Source organism: Podarcis pityusensis, assembly GCF_964106645.2.
Source record: "Podarcis pityusensis genome assembly, chromosome: 2".
Lineage (NCBI taxonomy): Eukaryota > Metazoa > Chordata > Lepidosauria > Squamata > Lacertidae > Podarcis > Podarcis pityusensis.
Window position 1 is genome coordinate 119,304,137 of NC_138029.1, and position 24,240 is coordinate 119,328,376.

The window sequence follows — 24,240 nt, forward strand, 5'->3', positions numbered from 1 at the left end:
GTAAAATAAAAAATGTTTTATTATTATTGGGTAAGTAACCCAGAAGAAACAAAAACGCGGGGGGGGGGGAGTCCGCTGACACCTGACGGTTGGATCCCGCCACGAAGGGGTTAAGGCAACCAGCAGCCGAACTCTCGCCTTCCTAGAAAGGAAGCGGCCCTTCGGAGCCAAGGCCCGGTGTTGTTGGGGGGAAGGAATAGCGGGCGCACCTTCCGGTCCTGCTCCTCTCGGGCCACGAAGGAGGAGCCGCATTGCCTGGCCGAGCAGCTGGAGGCTGGTTGCAGGGAGGGAGCCGCCAGCGGAAGGTGCGGCGGGTTTGATTTTTGGGGGTGGAAAAGTGGGGACCCCGTTGCCGTGGGCGGCCGTGGAGGCAGAGGGCGCTTGCTCGGAGGGCGGCTCCAAAGGCTGGAGCCCCTGAGCCGCTGGTTCAAATGCCGCCTCTCTTAGGGACTAGGAACTTGGGGGAGCTGCTCTAGGCAGCTGTCCAGGCGTTTCAGAAGGGAGTCCTTCCTGGAGATGCCATTGCGGGTGGGTCCTGGGATCTCCTGCCTGCAGAGGTGGTGATCCGCCTCTGATTTTCGCTGCCCTTCGCCTCCCAAAAAAGAAAAATATTAACTGGGTTAGGAACCATAATGTGGTGGTTATGGTTTGCTAGGGAGAAGAGAGCAGAAGGGGAGAAACAGCAACTCCGAGGGGTTAAAGGGCGGGAAGGCGTCAGAAGGAACAGAAAAGCTGAAATTGTGGTTTGACGGCGTGTGTTAAAAATGTTGAAACTTAATAAAATAGAATTGGGGCGGGGGGAACTGGATTGGGAATTAGGGACATAGGAAAGTGCCTTGAACGTAAGTGCTGTGGCCCTTGTAGCTCAGTATTGTTCATACTGGGATGTCAAGAGTCGTTTATTGTTGTTGCCAGGATTGCTTTGTTGTTGTTGTTAATGATTTAGAACTGTGGTCCGTGGACCCCCAAGGTCTGCGTAACCCACCCAAGGGTCCATGAGCACCATTCACATAACAAAAACGACCATAGAGGTGTCAACATTTTCAAATGTAGGGGGTCTATGGCTGGGCTTTTGAAAAACGGGGTCCGCAGTACTTCACATAGGAATGGTCTTCAGTGGTTCCCAATTAGCTGAGTTACAACTCCATCGGACAGGCCTTTGGAATGTAATACATTCAAATCTTTCATAAATGTGGTGGAAGGGAGGTTAGCCATCTGTGATTTGGTTGAGATTCCTGCATTGCAACTTTGCAACTTTTTGCAGCTGTTGTTAAAGTTGCAAAATGACAGAGCGATGGAGAAATCTCTGAAACAACAATGGGATATCAGCTCAGGCATGACGGAGAACAGCAACAACCGGGAAAAGATAGACAAAGCATTTTACAAGTACAGGAAGAAATAACATGGACAGAATAATTGTCACAAACAGGAAGAACAAGGATATAGATTGAGTTCCTCATTTGTAGTTCTATAAATCATTTAATGTGTCAGCACGAATAGAAGTTATTAATATTGCAGTTGTTGTAGAAGGGATTATTATTTTGACTGGGATGTAATTGAAAGTAATAAGATTTTGGAACTCACAAATAAAGAAAATCATCAAACCGCCAATTCTACCTAAATTATATAATTTGGTATTTGGTAATTATATAAATTGGTATTAGTAATTGTATTATAATTTGGTGTTAGGGTATTATTGGATTGAAATGGAAAATTAATTAAAAAATATGATATAAAAAAGAGATTCCTGCATTGCAGGAGGTTAGACTAGATGATCCTGGGGGGGTTGTGTGTGTGTGTGTGAACGCACGCCAAAGTAAAGATGGGTGTCTTTTGCATGTACTGCAAGCTGTACAATGAAGGTACCCAGCGCACATCTGTGGGGAGGGAATTCCTTCTGGCACATCTATGGGGAGCAGCCCTCTGTAGGGGCTGCTACAGAGAAAGCCTCCCCCCCCCCCCCCAGGAATGAGGGTGGTGAAACTACCAAGACACACCCCCCCCGCGCTGATTTTAACCCCTGAGAAAGTATGGAAGGGAGCGTCTTTCAGATTCCTCTTGTAAACTGTGCTTCATGCTGTTAACCACTCTCTACCGTTATCCCTTACAGTTTTCGGCAAGCAGCTACATCTCTGCCATCATGGTGAAATCATGTTGTGCAATAAACTGCAACAACAAATTTTTGCTGGGCAACAATATCTCATTTCACAGGTAAGGTGCCTTTATGATGCCCTTAGGCTTGAACTGAATTTCCTCCATACTTGGTACATTCCCTGCATATAGAAAGCTAGCAAATAATGGAGGACATGCAGTGAGTGATGTGGCAGCTCCACTGGTCTGATCTGGCAGGGCCCTTCTAACAATTTTCATGTTACCATATCAAAGAGGATAGTTTATAATTATGGCTTCCTCCTGATGTACTAAGCAAGGAATCTTTAAATACATATATATATTATTAACTAAAGCGGGAAACGTTCTATCATGTGAGCATTGAAATTATGTGAGCACCCCACCTGCAGTCTGAAATGGTACTGTCTGCATATAGCTTTGACTGCAAGCTCATTTTCCCCCATTGCTAAGCTGTCATCTCCACTCTGTGGTACCCCTCCACCGGCCCTGGTGATGCTTTGCTGCTCATCAATTGCACCTCGGGAGAGAGCAAGGGCATAAGAAGAGTGCTGGGGACCACCTTCAGAGACTTGGCGGGCTGGATTAAGCCCACAAACTGGTAGTTCCCCATCCCCAAACTATATCTGTAATCAACATGCTGATGCTGGGGTTGCACGGAGAGGTATCCTTTCTTAGAAGCCAGCCAGTGTTCCTGCTTCCTTGCTCCTCTGTCCCCCCTCCATCAAAATCTGTGGCCCCATCTGCACTATAACTTTAAAGCAGTATCATACCTAGGACCCACGTACCTACGGGACCGCCTCTCCTGGTATGCCCCTCGGAGGACCTTGAGGTCCACAAATGACAGCACTTTGGAGATCCCAAGTCGCAAGGTGGTTAGATTGGTCTCAACTAGGGCCAGGGCCTTTTCAGTACTGGCCCTGACTTGGTGGAATGCTCTGCCACAAGAGACTAGGGCCCTGCGGGACTTGACATCTTTCTGCAGGGCCTGCAAGACAGAGCTGTTCCGCCTGGCCTTTGGTTTGGACTCAGTCTGTCCCTTATGTTTTGGTCCCCTTATGGTTTTGATCTATGGGCTACTTTTAAAATGAGGCTGCATTTTAAATTGTTTTTTTAACCTGTATTTTAAATTGGTTCCCCCCACCATTATGTTTTTATTGTAATTTTACTGGTGTTAGCGGCCCTGAGCCCGGCTCTGGCCAGGGAGGGCGGGGTATAAATAAATTATTTATTATTATTATTATTATTATACCACTCTAAATAGTCTGTTGGAGCACTTGGGCATGATCAGGAAACAGCTCCAAATGTGAGAGGCCTGAGCAAGTTCCCTTTGCACCAGCAAAAGGGAAAAATAGACGGCAAACTTAGTCAGCGGCTTCATTTACTGGTAGGCTTGATCATACACAGTTAACATGTTTGCAGAGTCTCCTGCTAGAGCACTAGCAGGGTTACTCCCTTAGGTGGAGAATTGCCACCTGGACTGCACAGCAAAACTCACAGCAAAGTACAGATCCCAGTTGCAGGTTCATATGTAGCTCCAAGCACAGCACATAGCCCAGCAGCAGCAAGCAGGTAGGTGTTATACAGCAGAGATATTGTGCAGCAGATAGAATTTGCTGGTCTAGTTCCTCTTATATAGGCAGGACAATCACATTCTGGCCAGTTGCCAGTTGCTGATTCAGCAGTTGCCATTCAGATTTGGCCAGGTATAAGCAATCAGCAATCTTGCACTTAAAACCAGCTGCAAGCAATCAGCCCTTACATTTTTCCTGGGCAAGAGTAAACCTCCTTCAACACAGTCATGCTTTTTCCAAAGAATTCTGGGAGCTGTAGTTTGTTAAGGGTGCAGAGAGTTCGTAGGAGAACCCCCTATGCTCCTCACAGAACTATAATTTCCAGAGTTCCCTGGGGAGAGGGATTGGCTGTCAAACCCCTCTGGAGATTGTAGCCCTGTGAGGGAGAATGTGCTAAACTAGATGGACGAAGGGTCTGACTAAAGGTCAGGCAGTACTTGCTGGGATAGCTCAGTTGGTTAGAGCGTGGTGCTAATAACACCAAGGTTGCAGGTTCAATCCCTGTGTGGGCCAGTTGCATATTCCTGCATGGCAGGGGGTTGGTCTAGAATATGATCCTGTGGTCCCTTCCATCTCTCTGATTCTATCTAGTTATAGCCGTGTGTGTTTGTTTCATAGTTATGAACACAGCTTCTGGGTATCAGTGAGGAGAGGAGTTTGGGACTTTTAATCCATTTGTGCTATATATATATATATATATATATATATACATACATATATGTGCATTTCCTCCATAACTCACACAGACATTTCCCCTTACTTTCTAGGAGGAAAAAAGTGAGTGTTATGGTGCAAAAAATACGGTGTGTGTGTGTGTGTGTGTATACACACACACACACACACACACACCGTATTTTTCGCTCTATAACACGCACCCGACCATAACACGCACATAGTTTTTAGAGGAGGAAAATCCATAGGCATGCCACCCGTAGGCACAGACATTTCCCCTAACTTTGTAGGAGGGAAAAAGTGAGTGTTATGGTGCAAAAAATACGGTGTGTGTGTGTGTGTGTGTGTGTGTATATATATGTGTGTGTGTGTGTGTGTGTGTGTGTGTACACACACACACACACAGTGGATGCTAGGGTTGCGAACGTGATCCTTGCGGGATGCACGTTCGCAACCCACAGTGTTCGCAACCCGCGTCTGCGCACGCACGGGTTGCGATTCAGCGCTTCTGCGCATGCGCAAAGCTCAATTTAGCGCTTCGTGCATGCGCGACCGCTGAAACCCGGAAGTAACCCGTTCCGGTACTTCCGGGTTTCGGCGGTCCGTAACCCGAAAAAGCACAACCTGAAGTGGCTGTAACCCGGGGTATGACTGTATATCACATACTTGTCATAGGTTTCCTCTGGGGAAAAAAGATCTGTTGAAAAAGTGGGTTTGGAACATCCGTCGCAAGAACTTCACTCCCACGCGGCACCATGTGATCTGCTCGGAACATTTTTGCGAGACGGACTACCTTGAAAACGTAGCTTCCGGGAGGCGGTACTTAAAGCCTGAAGCGATTCCGACAATGTTTAACATACCCGAGCGGCTGAAGAAGGTAAATCTCACCGTCCTCCCATCAATCTCGTGGATGGACACCTTTGCTATACAGTACAATTGTGCCCTACACGGGGGCCTGGCTCAGAGTGTTCTACGTATATGCAGAAATGTGTGTACTCGAACCCTTGGAGCCGTCCCTTCGCAAGTATACCGGTTTCCCTGTAGCTGGCTTGCTGAAAGGGCCTCGCTGCCCCAAGGAACTCAGAGCCTCTCAAAATAGTTTTTTTTTTTTTTTTTTTTTTTTTTTTTTGCTTTTTGATGTACCTGGGGCCGCTGGCAAGAGCAGCCTTACCACACAGGAACCCTTTCCTCCTTAGAGAGAATAATCTTTGCTTCTCTGCCTTCCTTGGGGAGCAAGGTGCTCTCTGTGCTCTGACTCCAGATGCCCTGGGATGTTCTTGTGAGATCTCATGGGAGCACCTTAGACCCAGCGTGTAGAGAGGGCCTTTATGACTTACATAGCTGCAGGTGGAATGCCTCTGAATACCACTTGCTGGGAATCACAAGTAGGGAGTGTGCTGGTGTGCTTGAATGCATGCTCTAGTTATCTCCCACTTGGTTATCTTCCACTTGGATTACTGCAATGCGCTCTACGTGGGGCTACCTTTGAAGGTGACCCGGAAACTACAACTAATCCAGAATGCGGCAGCTAGACTGGTGACTGGGGGCGGCCGCCGAGACCACATAACACCAGTCCTGAAAGACCTACATTGGCTACCAGTACGTATCCGAGCACAATTCAAAGTGTTGGTGCTGACCTTTAAAGCCCTAAACGGCCTTGGTCCAGTGTACCTGAAGGAGCGTCTCCGCCACCATCGTTAAGCCCAGACACTGAGGTCCAGCGCTGAGGGCCTTCTGGCGGTTCCCTCATTGCGAGACGTGAGGTTACAGGGAACCAGGCAGAGGGCTTTCATGGTAATGGCGCCCACCCTGTGGAACGCCCTCCCAGCAGATGTCAAGGAAATAAACAATTATTTGACTTTTAGAAGACACCTGAAGGCAGTCCTGTTTAGGGAAGTTTTTAATGTTTGATGTTTTATCTTGTTTTTAATATTCTGTTGGGAGCCGCCCAGTGTGGCTGGGAAAACCCAGCCAGATGGACAGGGTATAAATTATTATTATTAGTATTATTATTATTATTATTATCATCCCATAGGCCAATGGTAGGCCGCTGTTCAAAGTTTCATTTTCACACAGGGCGGTAAAAAGAGGCGGCCCCACGTCCGCCGTGATCCTCCACCAAGCCGTCAGTTGAAAACCAAGGAGAGCGAGGCAGAAGTGCCTTCCCCTGGGAGCGATGTTGTGGGGCTGGAGCACTCCTACTCTCTCCCAGCCAGTCCAGGTAGGTCAGCAACTAAACTTCACAAAAGGCGCTGCTGGAATACAGCTTTCTGTAAAAAGAGACCGAGCGTATGAGTCTGTGGAATGCTCTCCCCAGGGAGGTTCGGCTGGTGCCTTTATTATATATCTTTAGGCACCTGGCAAAAATGTTCCTCTTTAGCCAGGCCTTTGGCTGACGCCCTTTTAAAATGTGTTTGGGGTGTGTGTGTTATTGGATTATGTATTTTGTGGTTTTATCTTGTGGTTTTATTTTGTGAACCGCCCTGAGACCTGCAGATAAATTGTGGGAATGTTAAGGATAATAGGAGAGGATACAGTGATTAAATATTATCACTCACGCTAGTGAGTCATGTAGCAGAGCAGATTCCCTTCAATTCAGTAGGAAGCAAGTTTGCAGATTCATTTGAATCCCTTTAGTTAAGCAATCCAATCTGGCTTGCCCAGATCGATGATTCCTGGTGTCCCCTTTTATCCCTCTTAAAAGAATAATGACACAAGAGTCTTTCTTTAACAGTAACAAGAACTTTACTCGCATTCAGTTCACAGTATGATTCCTGAAGGCAGGCTTTAGCTAGTAGTTACATAACAAAGTGTGAGTTCATCCCATATGGGGATTGAGCCCATGTGCTGCTGGCCGAGAGCCAGCAGACAGCAAAATACATTAAGAGAACAGCATCAAGAGAAGAAAATGGCTGCAGGAGAACAGGATGGCAGCAAGAGGACGATGGCTGCGTGACTTGGCTCTTTTATGGGGTTAGCCAGGGTCACGCCCATCTCCCTGTTCACATGCAGGGGGAGAACACTGCAGATCAGTAGAACAGGAAGTTACTCTGGCTGGAGTAACCCCCCCCCCCGCCTGTGTTCACTCTAGGAAAACAATGAATGTTGTATTTGACTGCCCCAATTGATTGTTTAGCCGTTTAGTCGTGTCCGACTCTTCGTGACCCCATGGACCAGAGCACGCCAGGCACTCCTGTCTTCCACCGCCTCCCACAGTTTGGTCAAACTCATGCTGGTAGCTTCCAGAACACTGTCCAACCATCTCGTCCTCTGTCGTCCGCTTCTCCTTGTGCCCTCCATCTTTCCCAACATCAGGGTCTTTTCCAGGGAGTCTTCTCTTCTCATGAGGTGGCCAAAGTCTTGGAGCCTCAGCTTCACGATCTGTCCTTCCAGTGAGCACTCAGGGCTGATAAATAAAAATATTTTAGTATTGATCAACATAATTTATAGTTTGCTATTGAGCCAAGTGAATTGACCATCAAATGCCCCATCCTGGTATTCCCCTCTTGTCCTTAAAAACTATTAGCCCGGGATCTTCGCTTGACATCTGTGCGGGATCATGGCCTGACAGACCCCACAGCAGGAAACGGCCCTCGCTTCCTCCAGCCCAGGCCTTGGAGGGAATGCAGGGAGAGGACATGGCAGAACATCTCAGAGGAGCCCATCGACAACTCGGACGCCCATCGACAACGTTTCCGCCAGTTCCGCTACGAGGAGGTCAAAGGGCCCCGAGAGCTTTGCGACCGGCTCTGGGACCTTTGCCACCAATGGCTGAAGCCCGGGAAGCACACCAAACTGCAGATGCTGGAGCTGGTGATCCTGGAGCAGTTCCTGGCCAGACTTCCCTGGGAGATGCAGGACTACGTCAAGGAAGAGCAACCAGCAAACTGTGATAGTGCCGTGACCCTTGCCGAGGATTTCCTGAAGAGAGGGCAAGGGGAAGAGGTGAGTTCATTTCCCCTATGGCAGATCCAGGCCTCTGAGACTGGTTGCACAAGCTAAAAGCATAGAGTTCCAACAAGAGTAAAGGTAAAGGGACCCCTGACCATTAGGTCCAGTCGTGGCTGACTCTGGGGTTGCGGCGCTCATCTCACTTTACTGGCCGAGGGAGCCGGCGTACAGCTAAGCCGCTTCTGGCGAACCAGAGCAACACACGGAAACGCCGTTTACCTTCCCACTGGAGCGGTACCTATTTATCTACTTGCACTTTGATGTGCTTTCGAACTGCTAGGTGGGTAGGAGCAGGGACCAAACAACACCCCATCGTGGGGATTCGAACCGCTGACCTTCTGACTGGCAAGTCCTAGGCTCTGTGGTTTAACCCACAGCGCCACCTGCATCCCCTTCCAACAAGAGTAGCCATCTCAAAGGGAAAGAAGCTGAGTATTGAGCATAGACTCAGGCAGAGCTGCAACAGGGAACCTCTTGTGTGGGTGATATTCGTACTGGTGTACTGGGTTATTCCTTCAGAGACGCCGAGTACAGCTGGTTTAAACTGGTTCTGTTTTTTCTTTCAGTCAAGGTCATGCTATCTATAATAAGAGGCCAGAAGGAGCCTGGGTTTCTGCTTTCTTACCTATCTCTTTTCCGTCTGGTGTGGTGTTCTGTATGCTTAGTGTTAAGATTTAGTCTTATTATAAGTCATCGTAAGTTTTAAGTAAACTCTGCTGCAACTGGATTTCTTAGGGACAGTGCCATTCCTGGATTTCTGACCGTTATGCTCATTTGCCTTCAGTAGCAGTAAAGCTCTGCTAAAAGGTAAAGGTACCCCTGCCCGTACGTGCCAGCCGTGTCCGACTCTAGGGTTGTGCGCCCATCTCACTTAAGAGGCCGGGGGCCAGCGCTGTCCGGAGACACTTCCGGGTCACGGGGCCAGCGTGACGAAGCTGCTCTGGCGAGCCAGCACCAGCGCAGCACACGGAAACGCCGTTTACCTTCCCGCTATAAAGCGGTACCTATTTATCTACTTGCACTTAGGGGTGCTTTTGAACTGCTAGGTGGGTAGGAGCTGGGACTGAAAGACGGAAGCTCACCCCGCCGCGGGGATTCGAACCGCCGACCATACGATCGGCAAGTCCTAGGCACTGAGGTTTTACCCACAGCGCCACCCGCGTCCCTAAAGCTCTGCTACTGCTGGTCTATTTTGGGGAATCCTGCAACGTGTTTAACTGCTAACTATGCATTGGAATCCACTCTGGATCAATATTGAGTAGACTTTCAACGACAAATTCCTGTCCTAAAGCACAAGCCTCAGATGACTGCTTAGATCAGCCTTTCTCAACCTGTGGGTCCCCAGATGTTGTTGAACTACAACTCCCATCACCCCTAGCTAGCAAGGCCAGAGCTCAAGGTTGATGTGAGTTGTAGTCCAACAACGCCTGGGGACCCACAGGTTGAGAACCGCTGGCCTAGATTTTCACCCAGGCTTCTGCAGGCTTCTCGTTGCAGCAACTGGCTGGCCGTTGTGGGAACAGGATGTTGGGTTGGTGGGCCCCCGGCCTGATCCAGCAGTCAGGCTTTTATTGCGTTCTTAACACTGCCACATTGACGGCCGCTGCCTCGCCAGCAGACATAGTGCCACACAGACCTGAAGGGACAGAGCCTATCCCTTTCTGGGCTACGCTGCCTTCTCTCCCTCAACCATTTTCCTGTTTTTAGGTGCGGAGGCCGCTGGCCGAGATGGCGGCCAATCTCCCTGAGTCCGAGAAGGCTCCCTCGGAGGTGCGGCGTTCGCTGCGGGTCAGGAGGCCCACCAGGAAGGGAGATGGAAGTTGTGCTTTGCTGGGTAACAATTCTTTGTGCTTCCCTTATGGCAGGTGAAGGGGAAAATCCAGCCCCCCAGGTGTTGCTGGACTCCCATCATACATTGACATTGCTTGCAAAGGCTGATGGGAGTTGTAGTTCTGCAGGGCCAAAGGTTCCCCCCTCCTGTTCCTATGACATGTCTTTTCTCTCGCCTCCTCTTCCCCTCCTCCGTTGCCTGCCTGACATTTTGAGGGCTGCTGTCACAAGACTCTAGTCCTGTGTGAGGGGCAATTCTTATCCCCAGCCTGTCACAAAAAGGCTTCTCTGTTTGTTTAGAAGTAGGAGGACTGGGCTATTACTTTATCTATAAAGGGAGCGGCCATAGCGCAGTGGTAGAGCATGCAGTAAATCCCAGTTTCAACCTCCCCAACAGTGTCTCCAGGTACGGCTGGGAGAGACCCCAGTCTGTAATTCTGGGCAGCTGCTGCCAGTCAGTGTGGACACTTCTAAACTAGATGTGCCAGTGGACTCCTAACTAAAACAGTGCAGACAGAATCTAAAATGGAGGTATTTTTAGGACACCGTAGCCACCTATGGAAGCGAACCAGTGCTATTTTTCTAGAACACCATGAACACCTCCTTTGTTCTCTTGAACCTCAGTTTTTGCGCATCTCGGAAGCCCAAATGATTCGGAACCTGAACACCGAAAACCCAGAAGTAATTGCTTCTGTTTTCGAACGCGCCTCAGAAGTCAAATGGCTTCCGCTGCATGTTTTTCTATTTTTTTCATTTGATTTTGCCGACTGCCCATTGATCCTCAGTTTTTGAACATTTCAGAAGTCAAACGGTCATCCGGAACGGATTACGTTCGAAAACCAAGGTTCTGCTGTAACGGCAATGGCGGCCACCTGAGAGGTGCCAGAACTGAGTTCCGGAAAGTTCCGGCTGAAAAATAAAAAGCCCTGAAGCAAACCATATATGGCACCCTTTGCCCATTGGTTTCTTAGGTGATTTCTTGAGAGAGAAAGAGCGAGTTTTTTCCCCTTCTTCCTTAGAATTCATTTCCCCTGTCTCTGTCTGTCTTGATCCTCCAGAAGATGAGCCTGCGAGCGACAACAACCAGGCAGAGATCATTCAAGCCGAAGTCCCTGCATCTGAAGAAGTAGTGTCTCAGGAGGAAGTTTCCTCCGTGACTGAGGCTGCTGAAAGTGGGTACTCATTAAATATGGCGTTCGTTTAATAGAAGCAATCTCTCTCGAGAACGGATCTGGAGCCGCTGTTTGTCATACTGCCCTGAGTAAAGGGAGTGGTGCTTAGATCTGGGCCTTGTCTCTAGGCCTGAGCCTGCCAGGGTTTCGAAGGGATTAAGAATGTAAGGCCAGCACTCATATTTTACCTCATGGAAGGAAAGAAGGGAGTAACCAAGAGAGGAATTCTCAGAGGTGCGCTGAGCGCGATTTATTTGACCTTTGCTTATTTATATTCCCCCGCCCCAGTTATTTTATTTTATTTTGACAAAGTAATAATCTTAAATAAATAAGAATAAAAATGTGCACCGCACCCCCGAGACCATTCCATTGTAACTATCCAACCTCCCAAATTTTCAGCACCTCCTGTGATGGTTTGACCCCTTTCCGTTTTAACGGTACAAATTCTACAAACACCTTCCATATCTCCTCAAAATCATTTCTCCTGCATATTCCCCATCTTACCTTAATGGCACATGTTGATTTATCGTTAATAGCTATATCCCACACCTCTTTATACCATTCTTCCATTTTATATTCTGCTTGCCCCTTCCACTTCCTAGCGATCATAATTCATGCAGCTGTCAATAAATTTCTGAGCAAGCCCTTCCTAGCCTGCGAACCTTCCACCCCATCGTAAATTGATAATGATGCTACCTCTGGACTTTTGGTCGGCTTTAACCCAGTGATTTCTGTTATCTCCTTAAACACCCTTTGGCAGAAAAATTGTACTTATTTACACCCCCACCACATGTGAACAGAATTCCCTGTTTCCTGGCATTCCCTCCAACATAACACGGAATATTCCTTTTTTTATTTGATTTAATCTAACTATATCAGATTAAATCAGGTCGGACCATTGCTTATTTATTAGTTTTATTTTAAATATATTTAGGTTCATTTTCTTTCTTTTTAGTGTTTGATGTTTTATTGTGTTTTTAATATTCTGTTGGGAGCCACCCAAAGTGGCTGGGTTTAGGTTGATTTTCTGAGCAGATATCCATTCCTGAGCCTCTTACAATCACAAAGCAACTTCAACGTTAATCAGAAATGGCGTGTATTTGGCTGTATCCCTTGTACCCCCATTTCTCCACAGCAGTTTTCAGGCTCCATTTCTGCCCCCCTCTCTCATCCTTATAGTTGTGCCGGTGAGCGATGGGTGGCAGAGCGACGATGGAGAGCTGTGTGGGGCACCGTGCGAAGGAAGCGAGGGCACAGAGATGGAGGAGAACTCCAGGGGTCTGGGAGGAACAAAGAGACGACAGGGATCTGAGGCACCTGAGAAAGGGAAGAAGAAACTGGCAGGTAGTCTCTTATTTCTATTCACTTAGTTATTTTTGCTACCCCGCTCTTCATCCTGAGGTCCCAGGGTAAGTCACAGTGATGTAAAATGCTGTTCCTAGCATTAGTCTGATTGGTGTCCGAAAGACTGAGCGCTAAGCAAAAATAAGTATTTTACTTTTTTAATCATCTTTTTTTTTTAACCAAAGTAGTGAAATATTGCAAACATTTGCAGCAAACAGGTTCAGCAGATCTGAGGAAGCGAAGGCAAGGGAGGCGAATTAGAGTAAGGGTTCTCTTGTTTGACAGTGAAAGGGAGAGAGATAGCACTCCCAACAGCAGTGGCCAAAAGTCCCCCAAATTACCCCAAATTGGGTAAGACACAAGGTTTATTTACACATAGCTATGGTAACAGAGAGCTGCAGAGGAGGCGCATTCAGAGACTTGTCAAGACAGGCCCAGAAGTGGACTAAAAATAAAATATGGAAGAGATTTGCCCCGAGGCTGTGTCGGCATCAAAAGTGGCCTTTGCCCCTTGGCCACTTCCAGTGAATTCTCCTCAGAGTGCTTTGCTCTTGCAGAGGCAAACGGACAACACCATTCCCAACACCTCGGTGAGAGAGACGGCTGCGCAGACCCCGATGATGACTTCGTTGTTCTCTTGAAACCATTTACGGGCGGAGACCACGCAGCCCGTCTTCCTCACCGGCCAGCTGTCGAAGGCGCCGGAAGGAGCGGCCAGAGGGCAGAAGCCTATCGCTGCGTCCGAACTGGTGGCGTTGACGCCGCAAGAGCAAGGGTAGAGTGTGTAATTTCTCTGCTGGAGGAAGAGGTTCAGCTTCCAGTTTTCCGGCCCGATCCATCCGCAGCAAGACATCCTGGATTGGAAATAGTCCCAGGCAAGCATGGCGGACCTGTTGGTTTCGTGCCTCAGGTCGTAGTACCGAATGAGGTGGAGGACAAAGGTGGGCGTTTTTTCCTTCATGGCCTTCGCACGGTGGTAGATGAGCAAGAAGGTGGTGGCCTGGGCCGCCAGGAGCAACAGCAGGCCGAGGAAGTACAGTCCCAAGAAACAGCGGCTCCCGCTGAAGGCCCCCACGCAGCCCAGGAACCCCATCACCATGGTGACGGCCCCAACGCCAATCAGGGTGTAAGGCACGATGTACATGGTGGACGTCGAGATCTGCAGGATGGTGATGAAGTTTCTCTTGTCGAACAAGAGCCATAGTCCGGAGCCCATCAGCATGGCCCCCAGAACAAAGAAGAGGTGGTTAAAGAAGAAGAGGCTGTAAACAGTGGCTTTCTGACAGATGGGCCTCATCTTCTCACAGACGCAGCTTCCTTCTGTTTCGGAACTCAGAACCTCCAGGACAGACACACAAACACACAGTTCAACAGCTGTACGGGCTTGGATGAGCCACAGAACGAAGTGCCTGAGAGCACCTGGGCTCACAGCTTTTTTTATTATCATCTAGTCGCCTTTGAGTTCTGCACCCCAACCCCTCTTGTTTTTTAACATCTGCCACTTCATTTGTGTGGTCTTTTTCCCCTCCCCCTTTCTGGAAGTGGAGCTCTCAGAAGTGGCCTTCCTCCCCCTGTCAGCTGACGTGGTACATTCCATTTGATTTCCTCACTTCTAAACTGATGGCCACTGGTCAGGGATGATGCGAGCGGAAAGTTCAGCAACATCTGGAGGGCCTGATAGATAGACAGACAGACAGATAGATAGATAGATAGATCCATCTCTTTAGAACAATAAAAATACAATTTTAGTTTGTATTTATACCCTGCTTGTCATCAAATGGTCTGAGATGAGTTACAGAAATATAGCAATGAAAATAACTGCAATATATCAATAGAATACTTGCCTTTGACTTTCAGGTGTCTCAATAGGCCTATGTAGTTGTTCATAATTTCCTTGAGTAGCTATTCACTTTAGCAGTTGTTCTGTTAGGGTTGCAATACGTCAATAATAATAATAATAATAATAATAATAATATATTATTATTATTATTATTATTATTATTACAGTGGTACCTTGGAACTCAAATGGTTTGGCTCCTGAATAAATTGGCTCCCAAACGCCGCAAACCTGGAAGTGAGTGTTCCAGTTTGCGAACGTTATTTGGAAGCCAAACGTCCGATGCCTTGGTTTTTGAACCGTTTTGGGAGTCTAATGGACTCCCGGAACAGATTAAGTTTGACAACCAAGGTACCACTATATTATTATTATTATTATTATTATTATTATTATTATTATACTCCACTCATCTGGCTGGGTTTCCCCAGCCACTCTGGGCAGCTTACAGTGTATCTTAAAACATAATAAAAACATCAAACATTTGGGACAAAGCCTGTATTCAGCCCCCTTGAGCACCTTTTCCTCTAAGGCGTATGTAGTTCTCCCCCTCCTCATTTGATCCCCACAACAACCCTTTGAGGTGGGTTAGGCTGAGAAGCAGTGACTGTGCACTCCCCACATTTTAATTGTGTAAACTATCAGTTTAATTGTATAAGCTATCAGTGGGTTGGGTGAAACATCAAGGCTTTCAGAAATACAAAAAATCCCTAAGGTAGAATCCACTCTTCCAAAAAGCCCAATGAGGATGTCACATGCTGACAGTTGGGGGCCGGGGAACCCAGAAAATCAGATGGGAGAGACAATGGAATGGAGTCTCTTAGGAGGGGGTATGGCTGGCAGACCAGAGGAACACTCCACACTGTCATGTTTTATTGCAGGACCCATTTGGGACACTCTTTTCTCTCCCTCTCTCATTTTGTTCTAGCAGGCAGTGATCAAGTGCCAGGGAATGAAGAGGAAAGTCAGCTGGAAACAGCCGAGCGAGGAGGAGGAGAAACTTCGGGGACAGTCAGCGGGAAATCTCCCCAGGGTCTTAAGATTGAAGGGACACCTGGAATCCTGCAGGATACAGAGCACCTGAAGGAGATACCAGCGAAAGAGAATCCATATAAATGCCTCTCCTGCGAGGAAAGTTTCCATAAGCGGTCTCAGCTGGTTATACACCAGAGGGGTCATGCTGGAGAGAAGCCGTACAGTTGCTCCCAGTGTGGCCAGGGTTTCTCTTCCCGCCCCGAACTTCTCGGCCACGAGACAAGCCACACGGAAGAGAAACCATATCAGTGCTCGGACTGCGGGAAGAGCTTTCGGGAACAAGCGTACGTTGTCCAGCACAAGAGGATCCACACAGGGGAGAGGCCGTATACGTGCTCCGAGTGCGGGAAGAGCTTCTATCGCAGAGGGTCCCTTATTCTGCACGAGAGAATCCACACGGGAGAGAAGCTGTACAAGTGCCCGGACTGTGGGAAGAGCTTCAATCGGAAGCCGCACCTTGCCGTGCACAGGAGAATCCACACGGGGGAGAAACCCTACGAATGCTCTGACTGTGGGAAGAACTTCACTGTGAAATCTGCCCTCAACGTGCACATGAGGACCCATTCCGAAGAGAAGCCGTACCAGTGCTCTGACTGCGGGAAGAGCTTCCGCGAGAAAGGGACGCTCAACATACACAAGCAGAGCCACACGGCAGAGAAGCCGTTTCAGTGCTCCGAGTGCGGAAAGTGCTTCCGCTATGCAGCATCGTTTCGGAGACATAAGAAGTCCCATTCGGTGGGACCCGTCTTGAAATCCTACGAATGCCCCGAGTGCGGGAAGAGCTTTGGCCGCAAAGATTACCTTATCACACACCGGAGAATCCACACCGGAGAGAAGCCGTACATGTGCTCCGTGTGCGGGAAGAGCTTCAACCACGGCGCGACCCTCGTCACGCATAAGAGGACTCACACGGGAGAGAAGCCGTACGAGTGCTCCGAGTGTGACAAAAGCTTCAAGCAGATTTCGGGCCTTATTACACACCGGAGAACCCACACAGGAGAGAAGCCGTATGGATGTTCCGATTGCGGGAAATCCTTCATCCTGAAATCGTACCTTGATGTGCATAAGCGGACTCACACCGGAGAGAGACCGTATCAGTGTTCACACTGTGGGAAAGGGTTCTCGTGCTCCTCTTACCTTTTAAGACATGAGAAAACCCACACCGGGGAGCGATCGCACATATGCTCTGACTGTGGCCAAAGTTTCCATTGGAAACGGTCCCTGATCATGCACATGAGGAAACATACAGGGGAGCAGAACGTACACGATTGCACCATCTGTGGCAAAAGCTTCAGCTGGTCGTCTGCTCTTAACGTACACATGAGAACCCACACCGGGGAGAAGCCGTACATGTGCTCTGAGTGCGGGAAGAGTTTCAGCGGCAAGTGGATCCTCATTCAGCACAAGAGAATCCACACGGGCGAGAAGCCGTACGAATGCCCTGAGTGCGGGAAATGCTTCCACGTGAAATCCTCTCTCCTCGCGCACCAGAGGACCCACACGGGGGAGAAGCCCCATGAATGCTCCGAGTGCGGGAAGTGCTACAGCGTGAAAGCCAACTTCACCGCGCACATGCGGACGCACACAGGGGAGAAGCCGTACCAGTGCGCCGAGTGCGGGAAAAGCTTCTACAAGAAAGACCGCCTCATGACGCACAAGAGGACCCACACGGGAGAGAAGCCCTACCAGTGCTCAGAGTGCGGGAAGGGCTTCAACTGGAAAGTCGGCCTGATCAACCACATGAGGATCCACACGGGGGAGAAGCCGTACGCCTGCGCCGCGTGCGGGAAGTGCTTCCACAAGAAGGACCACCTGGCGCGCCACGAGATCATCCACACGGGAGAGAAGCCGTACACCTGCTTCGACTGCGGGAAGAGCTTCAACCAGAAAGTTGCCCTCCTCGTGCACAAGAGGACCCACACGGGAGAGAAGCCCTACAAGTGCTCCGAGTGCGGGAAAAGCTTCAGCTGGAAAAAGTCCCTGATCACACACAAGGCGGCTCACACGGGAAAGAAGCCCTATCAGTGCTCAGAATGCACGGAAAGCTTCAGCAGGAGATCCCAGCTTGCCGAACATGAACAGATGCACATAGGTGAGATGGAGTAGGATGATTTGCTTCTGTGAGGGCAGGTCGTTGCCCTGGGGGGAGCACCTCCTTTCCAGGTTCGACCCCAGGATCCCTGGATTAAAAGTAGTAGTAGTAGTAGTAATAATAATAATAATTTATTTATCATTTATACCCCACCCATCTGGCTGGGTTTCCCCAGCCGCTCTGGGCGGCTCCCAACAGAATATTAAAAACACCATCAAACATTAAAAGCTTCCCTAAACAGGGCTGCCTTCAGATGTCTTCTAAAAGTCAGATATTGTTCATTTCCTTGGCGTCTGCTGGGAGGGCGTGCCACAGGGCAGGCGCCACCACCGAGAAGGCCCTCTGCCTGGTTCCCTCTAACCTCACTTCTCGCAGTGAGGGAACCGCCAGAAGGCCCTTGGAACTGGACCTCAGAGCTGGACACTCAGGCTGAATGATGGGGGTGGAGATGCTCCTTCAGGTATACTGGACCGAGGCTGTTTAAGGCTTTAAAGGTCAGCACCAACACTTTGATTTGTGCTCAGAAACGTACTGGGAACAAATGTAGGTCTTTCAGGACCAGTGTTATATGGTCTCGGCGGCCACTCCCAGTCACCAGTCTAACTGCCCGCATTCTGGATTAGTTGCAGTTTCTGGGTGACCTTCAAAGGTAGCCCCACATAGAGTGCATTGTAGTAGTCCAAGGGGGAGATAACTAGAGCATGCACCACTCTGGTGAGACGGTCCATGGGTAGAGGGTCTCAGCCTGCGTACCAGATGGAGCTGGTAAACAGCTGCCCTGGACACAGAATTGACCTGTGCCTCCATGGACAGCTGTGAGTCCAAAATGACTCCCAGGCTGCGCACCTGGTCCTTCAGGGGAACAGTTACCCCATTCAAGACCAGGGAGTGCCCCCCACCTGCCCGCCCCCTTTCTCTCAAAAACAGTACTTCTGTCTTGTCAGGATCTCTGGCAGCATGCCAAGGAGCAGCCCATAGCTCAGCCTCCTTTTTAACCATCCGATATGCCCTTTTAAAATGTGGCTCTTTCTTTTTGGGAGGGGTGTTATTGGGTTGTTGTTTTTATTTTGATTATATTGTGGTTTTATGTCAATCTTTTCTGTGAACCGCCCTGAGACCTCTGGGTATAGGGCGGTATATAAATCCAATTAATAATAATAATAACCATTCAGAACGTGACAAACCTATATCCTCCTTGTTGTTCCCCCACCTGCCCCATTCATGGTTTCCCCACTCCCCGTGAATAAAAACCGTGTAGCAGTTTATTTTTTGTACATTTCAGGCTTCATTGCCGAATCTACGGAGCTCACCGTGGAGGAAATCAGCACCGCCGTGGTAAGGAAGAGCTTTCATTTTGCTTTGCCGAGAGAAGCTTTTAATTACAACGCATCATTATTTCCTCTATGACAGGAATCGGGGAATGACCTTTTTCGTTCCTTTCTGGGGAATCCCCTGGGGTCACAGGACAGTGGTGGGTGGGTCCAGAGGGGGGCAGCCAATTAAATGTTACCTTTGCTCAGCCAGCAAGTTTTATGCTCGCTCCCTCACCTCCCTGGAGCTGTTATCAGAGTTCAAGGAGGGGTACAAAGCAGGATCAGCAAGAGGGAGGTTTGGGGAGCAAGTGCGTGGCCTGGGGAGAATTCTGATAAAGAGTGACAATTCCCAGAATTCCCTGGGAAGAAGGACTGATTGTTTAGCCACCCTGGGAAATGGAGTTCTGGGAGAGGAACAGAGGGTCTCCTCAGCACCCATAACAGACTACAGTTCCCAGGATCCTTTGGGGGAAGCCATGACTGCTTAAAAGGGACGCGGGTGGCACTGTGGGTTAAACCACAGAGCCTAGGGCTTGCCGATCAGAAGGTCGGTGGTTCGAATCCCCGCGACAGGGGGAGCGCCCGTTGCTCGGTCCCAGCTCCTGCCCACCTAGCAGTTTGAAAGCACGTCAAAGTGCAAGTAGATAAATAGGTACCACTCTGGCAGGAAGGTAAACGGCGTTTCCATGCACTGCTCTGGTTCGCCAGAAGCAGCTTAGTCATGCTGGCCACATGATGACCACCCAAAGGGTGCTCATCAATGGTTCCTCTTCATCCTGGAGAAGAGTGACTAGTGGGGTGCCACAGGGTTCTGTCTTGGGCCCGGTCTTATTCAACATCTTTATCAATGACTTGGATGATGGACTCAAGGGCATCCTGATCAAATTTGCAGATGACACCAAACTGGGAGGGGTGGCTAACACCCCAGAGGACAGGATCACATTTCAAAACGACCTTGACAGATTAGAGAACTGGGCAAAAACAAACAAGATGAATTTTAACAGGGAGAAATGTAAAGTATTGCACTTGGGCAAAAAAAATGAGAGGCACAAATACAAGATGGGGGACACCTGGCTTGAGAGCAGTACATGTGAAAAGGATCTAGGAGTCTTGGTTGACCACAAACTTGACATGAGCCAACAGTGTGACGCGGCAGCTAAAAAAGCCAATACAGGCTATGGCTGCATCAATAGGAGTATAGCATCTAGATCAAGGGAAGTAATAGTGCCACTGTATTCTGCTCTGGTCAGACCTCACCTGGAGTACTGTGTCCAGTTCTGGGCACCACAGTTCAAGAAGGACACTGACAAACTGGAACGTGTCCAGAGGAGGGCAACCAAAATGGTCAAAGGCCTGGAAACGATGCCTTATGAGGAACGGCTAAGGGAGCTGGGCATGTTTAGCCTGGAGAAGAGGAGGTTAAGGGGTGATATGATAGCCATGTTCAAATATATAAAAGGATGTCACATAGAGGGGGGAGAAAGGTTGTTTTCTGCTGCTCCAGAGAAGCGGACACGGAGCAATGGATCCAAACTACAAGAAAGAAGATTCCACCTAAACATTAGGAAGAACTTCCTGACAGTAAGAGCTGTTTGACAGTGGAATTTGCTGCCAAGGAGTGTGGTGGAGTCTCCTTCTTTGGAGGTCTTTAAGCAGAGGCTTGACAACCATATGTCAGGAGTGCTCTGATGGTGTTTCCTGCTTGGCAGGGGGTTGGACTCGATGGCCCTTGTGGTCTCTTCCAACTCTATGATTCTATGATTCTATGACCCGGAAGCTGTACGCCGGCTCCCTCAGCCAATAAAGCGAGATGAGCGCCGCAACCCCAGAGTCCTCCGCAACTGGACCTAATGGTCAGGGGTCCCTTTACCTTTACCCTTTATGACTGCTTAAAGTGGTGGACGCGGGGGGCGCTGTGGTCTAAACCACTGAGCCTCTTGGGCTTGCCAATCGGATGGTTGGCGGTTCGAATCCCCATGACAGGGTGAGCTCACATTTCTCTGTCCCAGCTCCTGCCAACCTAGCAGTTCGAAAGCACGCCAGCACAAGTAGATAAATAGGTAAACGGCGTTTCTGTGCGCTCTGGCTTCCATCACGGTGTCCCATTGCACCAGAAGCGGTTTAGTCCTGCTGTCCACATGACCCGGAAAGCTGTCTGTGGACAAATGCTGGCTCCCTCGGCCTGAAAGTGAGATGAGAGCCACAACCACATAAGTCGCCTTTGACTGGACTTAACCGTCCAGGGGTCCTTTACCTTTACCTTTTAAAGTAGTAATGCAGATGAGAGCCTTAAATTTAAACCACGCCCAAGTCTGGATATGCCAAAGCTGCCTTTCCTTGGCTGGGCTGTGTAGATGACGTCTGTCTTATTCATAACACTCTTTGATTGTTCCAGATGAGCTTGGATTGCAATGCCATTATTTTGACCACCGCTGTATAGAGCAGGAAACAACAGGAAGCTGCACTTGGGTAAGACAAGCAACAGCCAGTGTGTTGTGGAGCCTGGAGTTTTGTGTGAGGACCAGGGAGACAAAGGATCAAATCCCTGGTCCAACCACGGAGCTTCCTGTATGACGATAGGCCAGTTCCTCCTCCTTAGTTTATCCTCCATGTTGCAAGGATAAAACGAGGGTGAGGGAGAGTGGAGAAGCTGCTATATCCCACCAGGAGAATAGGATATAAGCACAGTAAATAGTAATAATTCCCAGACCCCATTAAAAAATGCTGCTTTATTACCTTGAAATCCCTCAGATATCTTAAAAACCACCTTCTCCCTTAAGAACCTGCTGGTCACCTTTGTCTAACTGATTTTATTAATAAACTCTGGAGAGATGTTTATTAGCATACTGTTTAAGCAGAATAAATGTATAGAAGTAGGGTCTCCTTTTCTAATACACCTTTGCCTCCCAAACATTCTGATTGGTTTCGACATACAGTGGTACTTCGGTTTTCGAGTGTCTCAGAAACCGAACGTTTCGGTTTTCGAACACCGAAAACCCGAAAGTAAATGCTTCGGTTTTCGGACACGCCTCAAAAGTTGAACGGCTTCCACTGCATTTTTTCCAAATTTTTCCATTGAAACTGCAGACCGCCCTTCACGCCTCAGTTGTCGAACGTTTCAGCAGCCGAATGGTCTTCCGGTACTGTGAAATTTTGTTAAAGCATAGATATAGGTACAGGTACAGCTAGGTCCCGCTATCCACCCACTCACTCTTGGAAAATTCACTTATCTGAGCATAAATAATTATGCCCAAACCAGCAGATTCAGATATCTGAATATCCAGATTTTGCCCACTTCCTTTCTTCCTTGTTCTTTGCTGGTCAATGGTAGCCATTTTTGGGCAGAAAGCATGCAGAGAGAGACAGAGATTAGAAAAATCTGGGAGCAGGAGAGATTGGACAAATTTGTTTTTCCTTTGTCTCTTTTTTGCTGGTTGGCTGCAGCCATATCGGGAAGGAACCACAGAGATTGTACAAATCCCCAGTTAGAAATATTCCCATAGGAATCAGTGGAAATCATGGACTTGTTATGCGAACACTTGCTTAATGAATGATTTCCAGGGAATGCAGTGTGTTCAGTAAGTGGGACCTGCGGGTATATAGATAGTGCACTCAGGTCAACAATGCAGACCCTGCCTTGTGTCTCCAATGGCACAAATGATTATGGGAGTCGTAGTTTGCTAAGGGTTGTTAGATCCCTGTTCCCCTTACAGACCTACAGTTCCCAGATTTCTCTGTGAACAGGGATTGTCAAACCACTCTGAGAATAAGAGTTCTCTGAGGGGAATAGGAGTCTCCTAACAAACTTCTGCACCCTTAACAAACTACAATTCCCAGAATACTCTGGGGGAAGTCATGGCTATTTAAAATAATATCATGGTGCTTTATATGCATGGTATGGAGGTGGCCAAAGCAAAAATATATACCGTATATAAAATACAGAATAAGTTATGCAAGTTAAGACCATGTTACATGATAATTTATACAAGGCTCAAAAGCTTTGACTGGGGCAGAAATTAGATTTCCTAAATGCATAAATCTGTGTTTCATTTTGTTTTTTAAATAAACATGGCATTCATATGGCTGTAGACGTTAATCTACAACTGTTTTAGGAACAGGCATTTTATTACTTGTGGAAAGGATCCTTGCAAATATTTTCATGCTGATACTAGAAAGATGTGTTTATATATATATTCTCTCTCTCACTTTTAGCAAATCATTGTGATGCTCTTGTTTTATTTCCCATGCAGGATTCTGGAAGCTAGCCAGTTTGCTGAACCTGGTTTTTTTTTTTTAATAAGAAAAAGCTTTTTACATATGCTGCTGCAGCAGAGTATCTTTAACCTTCTCATGAGTTCTGTGCGGAAACTCAATCCCTTTTCAGGGCTTGGTTATCTTGCAACTGCTTCAGAATTATTGAATTATCTCTCAAGATCATCTCCTCCCTCTCTCTCAATCCTTCTGGTCGTTGAAGCCCCCATCTGGCTTTTAATCCATGTCAGCACTATATAAAAACCCTTGCCTTCGCTTGCATTTTCCGAAGGATATAGCTCTGAATAAAACTCTTTAGAATCGAATGGGTGCATTGCATCTTCTGGCTTCCGTGTTTGGTTCTGCCTTGCCCAGCCTGTGCTTGAGCCAGAGATTTCTACAAGTTTATGCGTGCCTTTTAAACCTCTAGCCCTGAGAGTAAAAAGCGGCCCTCCAGACCCTTCTCTTCGGCCCTTTGAACTTTCCCCGACCACCCACCCCACACCCAGTGTCCCCAGGCTCTGTGACCTTGAGTGGTGTTTTGTTTTTTTGCCTGGATGTAATATGGCCTTGGAACGCAGGTGGCACAGCGGTCTAAACCACAGAGCCTCTTGGGCTTGCTGATCAGAAGGTCGGCGGTTCAAATCCCCACGACAGGGTGAGCTCCCATTGCTCGGTCCCAGCTCTTGCCAACCTAGCAATTCAAAAGCATGTCAAAGTGCAAGTAGATAAATAGGTACCGCTCCAGCGGGAAGGTAAACGGCGTTTCCGTGCGCTGCTCTGGTTTGCCAGAAGCGGCTTAGTTATGCTGGCTACGTGACCCAGAAGCTGTACGCCGGCTGCCTCAGCCAATAAAGCCAGATGAGCGCTGCAACCCCAGAGTCGGCCACGACGACCTAATGGTCAGGGGTCCTTTTACCTTTTAATATGGCCTTAAACTCTATGATTAATGTGTCTCTCTTGTTGAGATGGAGCACAGAGGGGTGTAGAAACTAAATCTGTATGTTGCTCTGCATACAAATTTGTATTTTTGCCTCTGGTGCCA

The 24,240-nt window shown here is 48.3% G+C and overlaps 1 protein-coding gene and 1 pseudogene across 3 annotated transcripts; one reads left to right on the top strand and one right to left on the bottom strand.

Annotated features, from left to right (window-relative positions):
* The first annotated feature begins 175 nt into the window (after positions 1–175).
* On the top strand, positions 176–23,521 carry LOC308469329 (uncharacterized protein). 2 transcript variants are annotated; one of them, XM_080991595.1, is made up of 12 exons: positions 176–305; positions 2,111–2,211; positions 5,049–5,250; positions 6,450–6,594; positions 7,900–8,318; positions 10,032–10,158; positions 11,213–11,326; positions 12,506–12,670; positions 15,433–17,631; positions 18,914–18,966; positions 21,340–21,413; positions 23,195–23,521. In XM_080991595.1, exons 2-11 carry the CDS (start codon positions 2,141–2,143, stop codon positions 21,382–21,384), a joined length of 3,540 nt encoding a protein of 1,179 aa, XP_080847721.1. In that variant the 5' UTR covers positions 176–305; positions 2,111–2,140; the 3' UTR covers positions 21,385–21,413; positions 23,195–23,521. The 2 variants fall into 2 exon arrangements, with proteins under 2 accessions (XP_080847721.1, XP_080847722.1); XM_080991596.1 differs by having other exon boundaries at positions 15,436–17,631.
* Positions 12,856–14,253, bottom strand: LOC308470014 (CD82 antigen pseudogene; annotated as a pseudogene). Its single transcript has one exon. The product of its transcript is annotated as a CD82 antigen pseudogene (transcript).
* Positions 23,522–24,240: the final 719 nt, after the last annotated feature.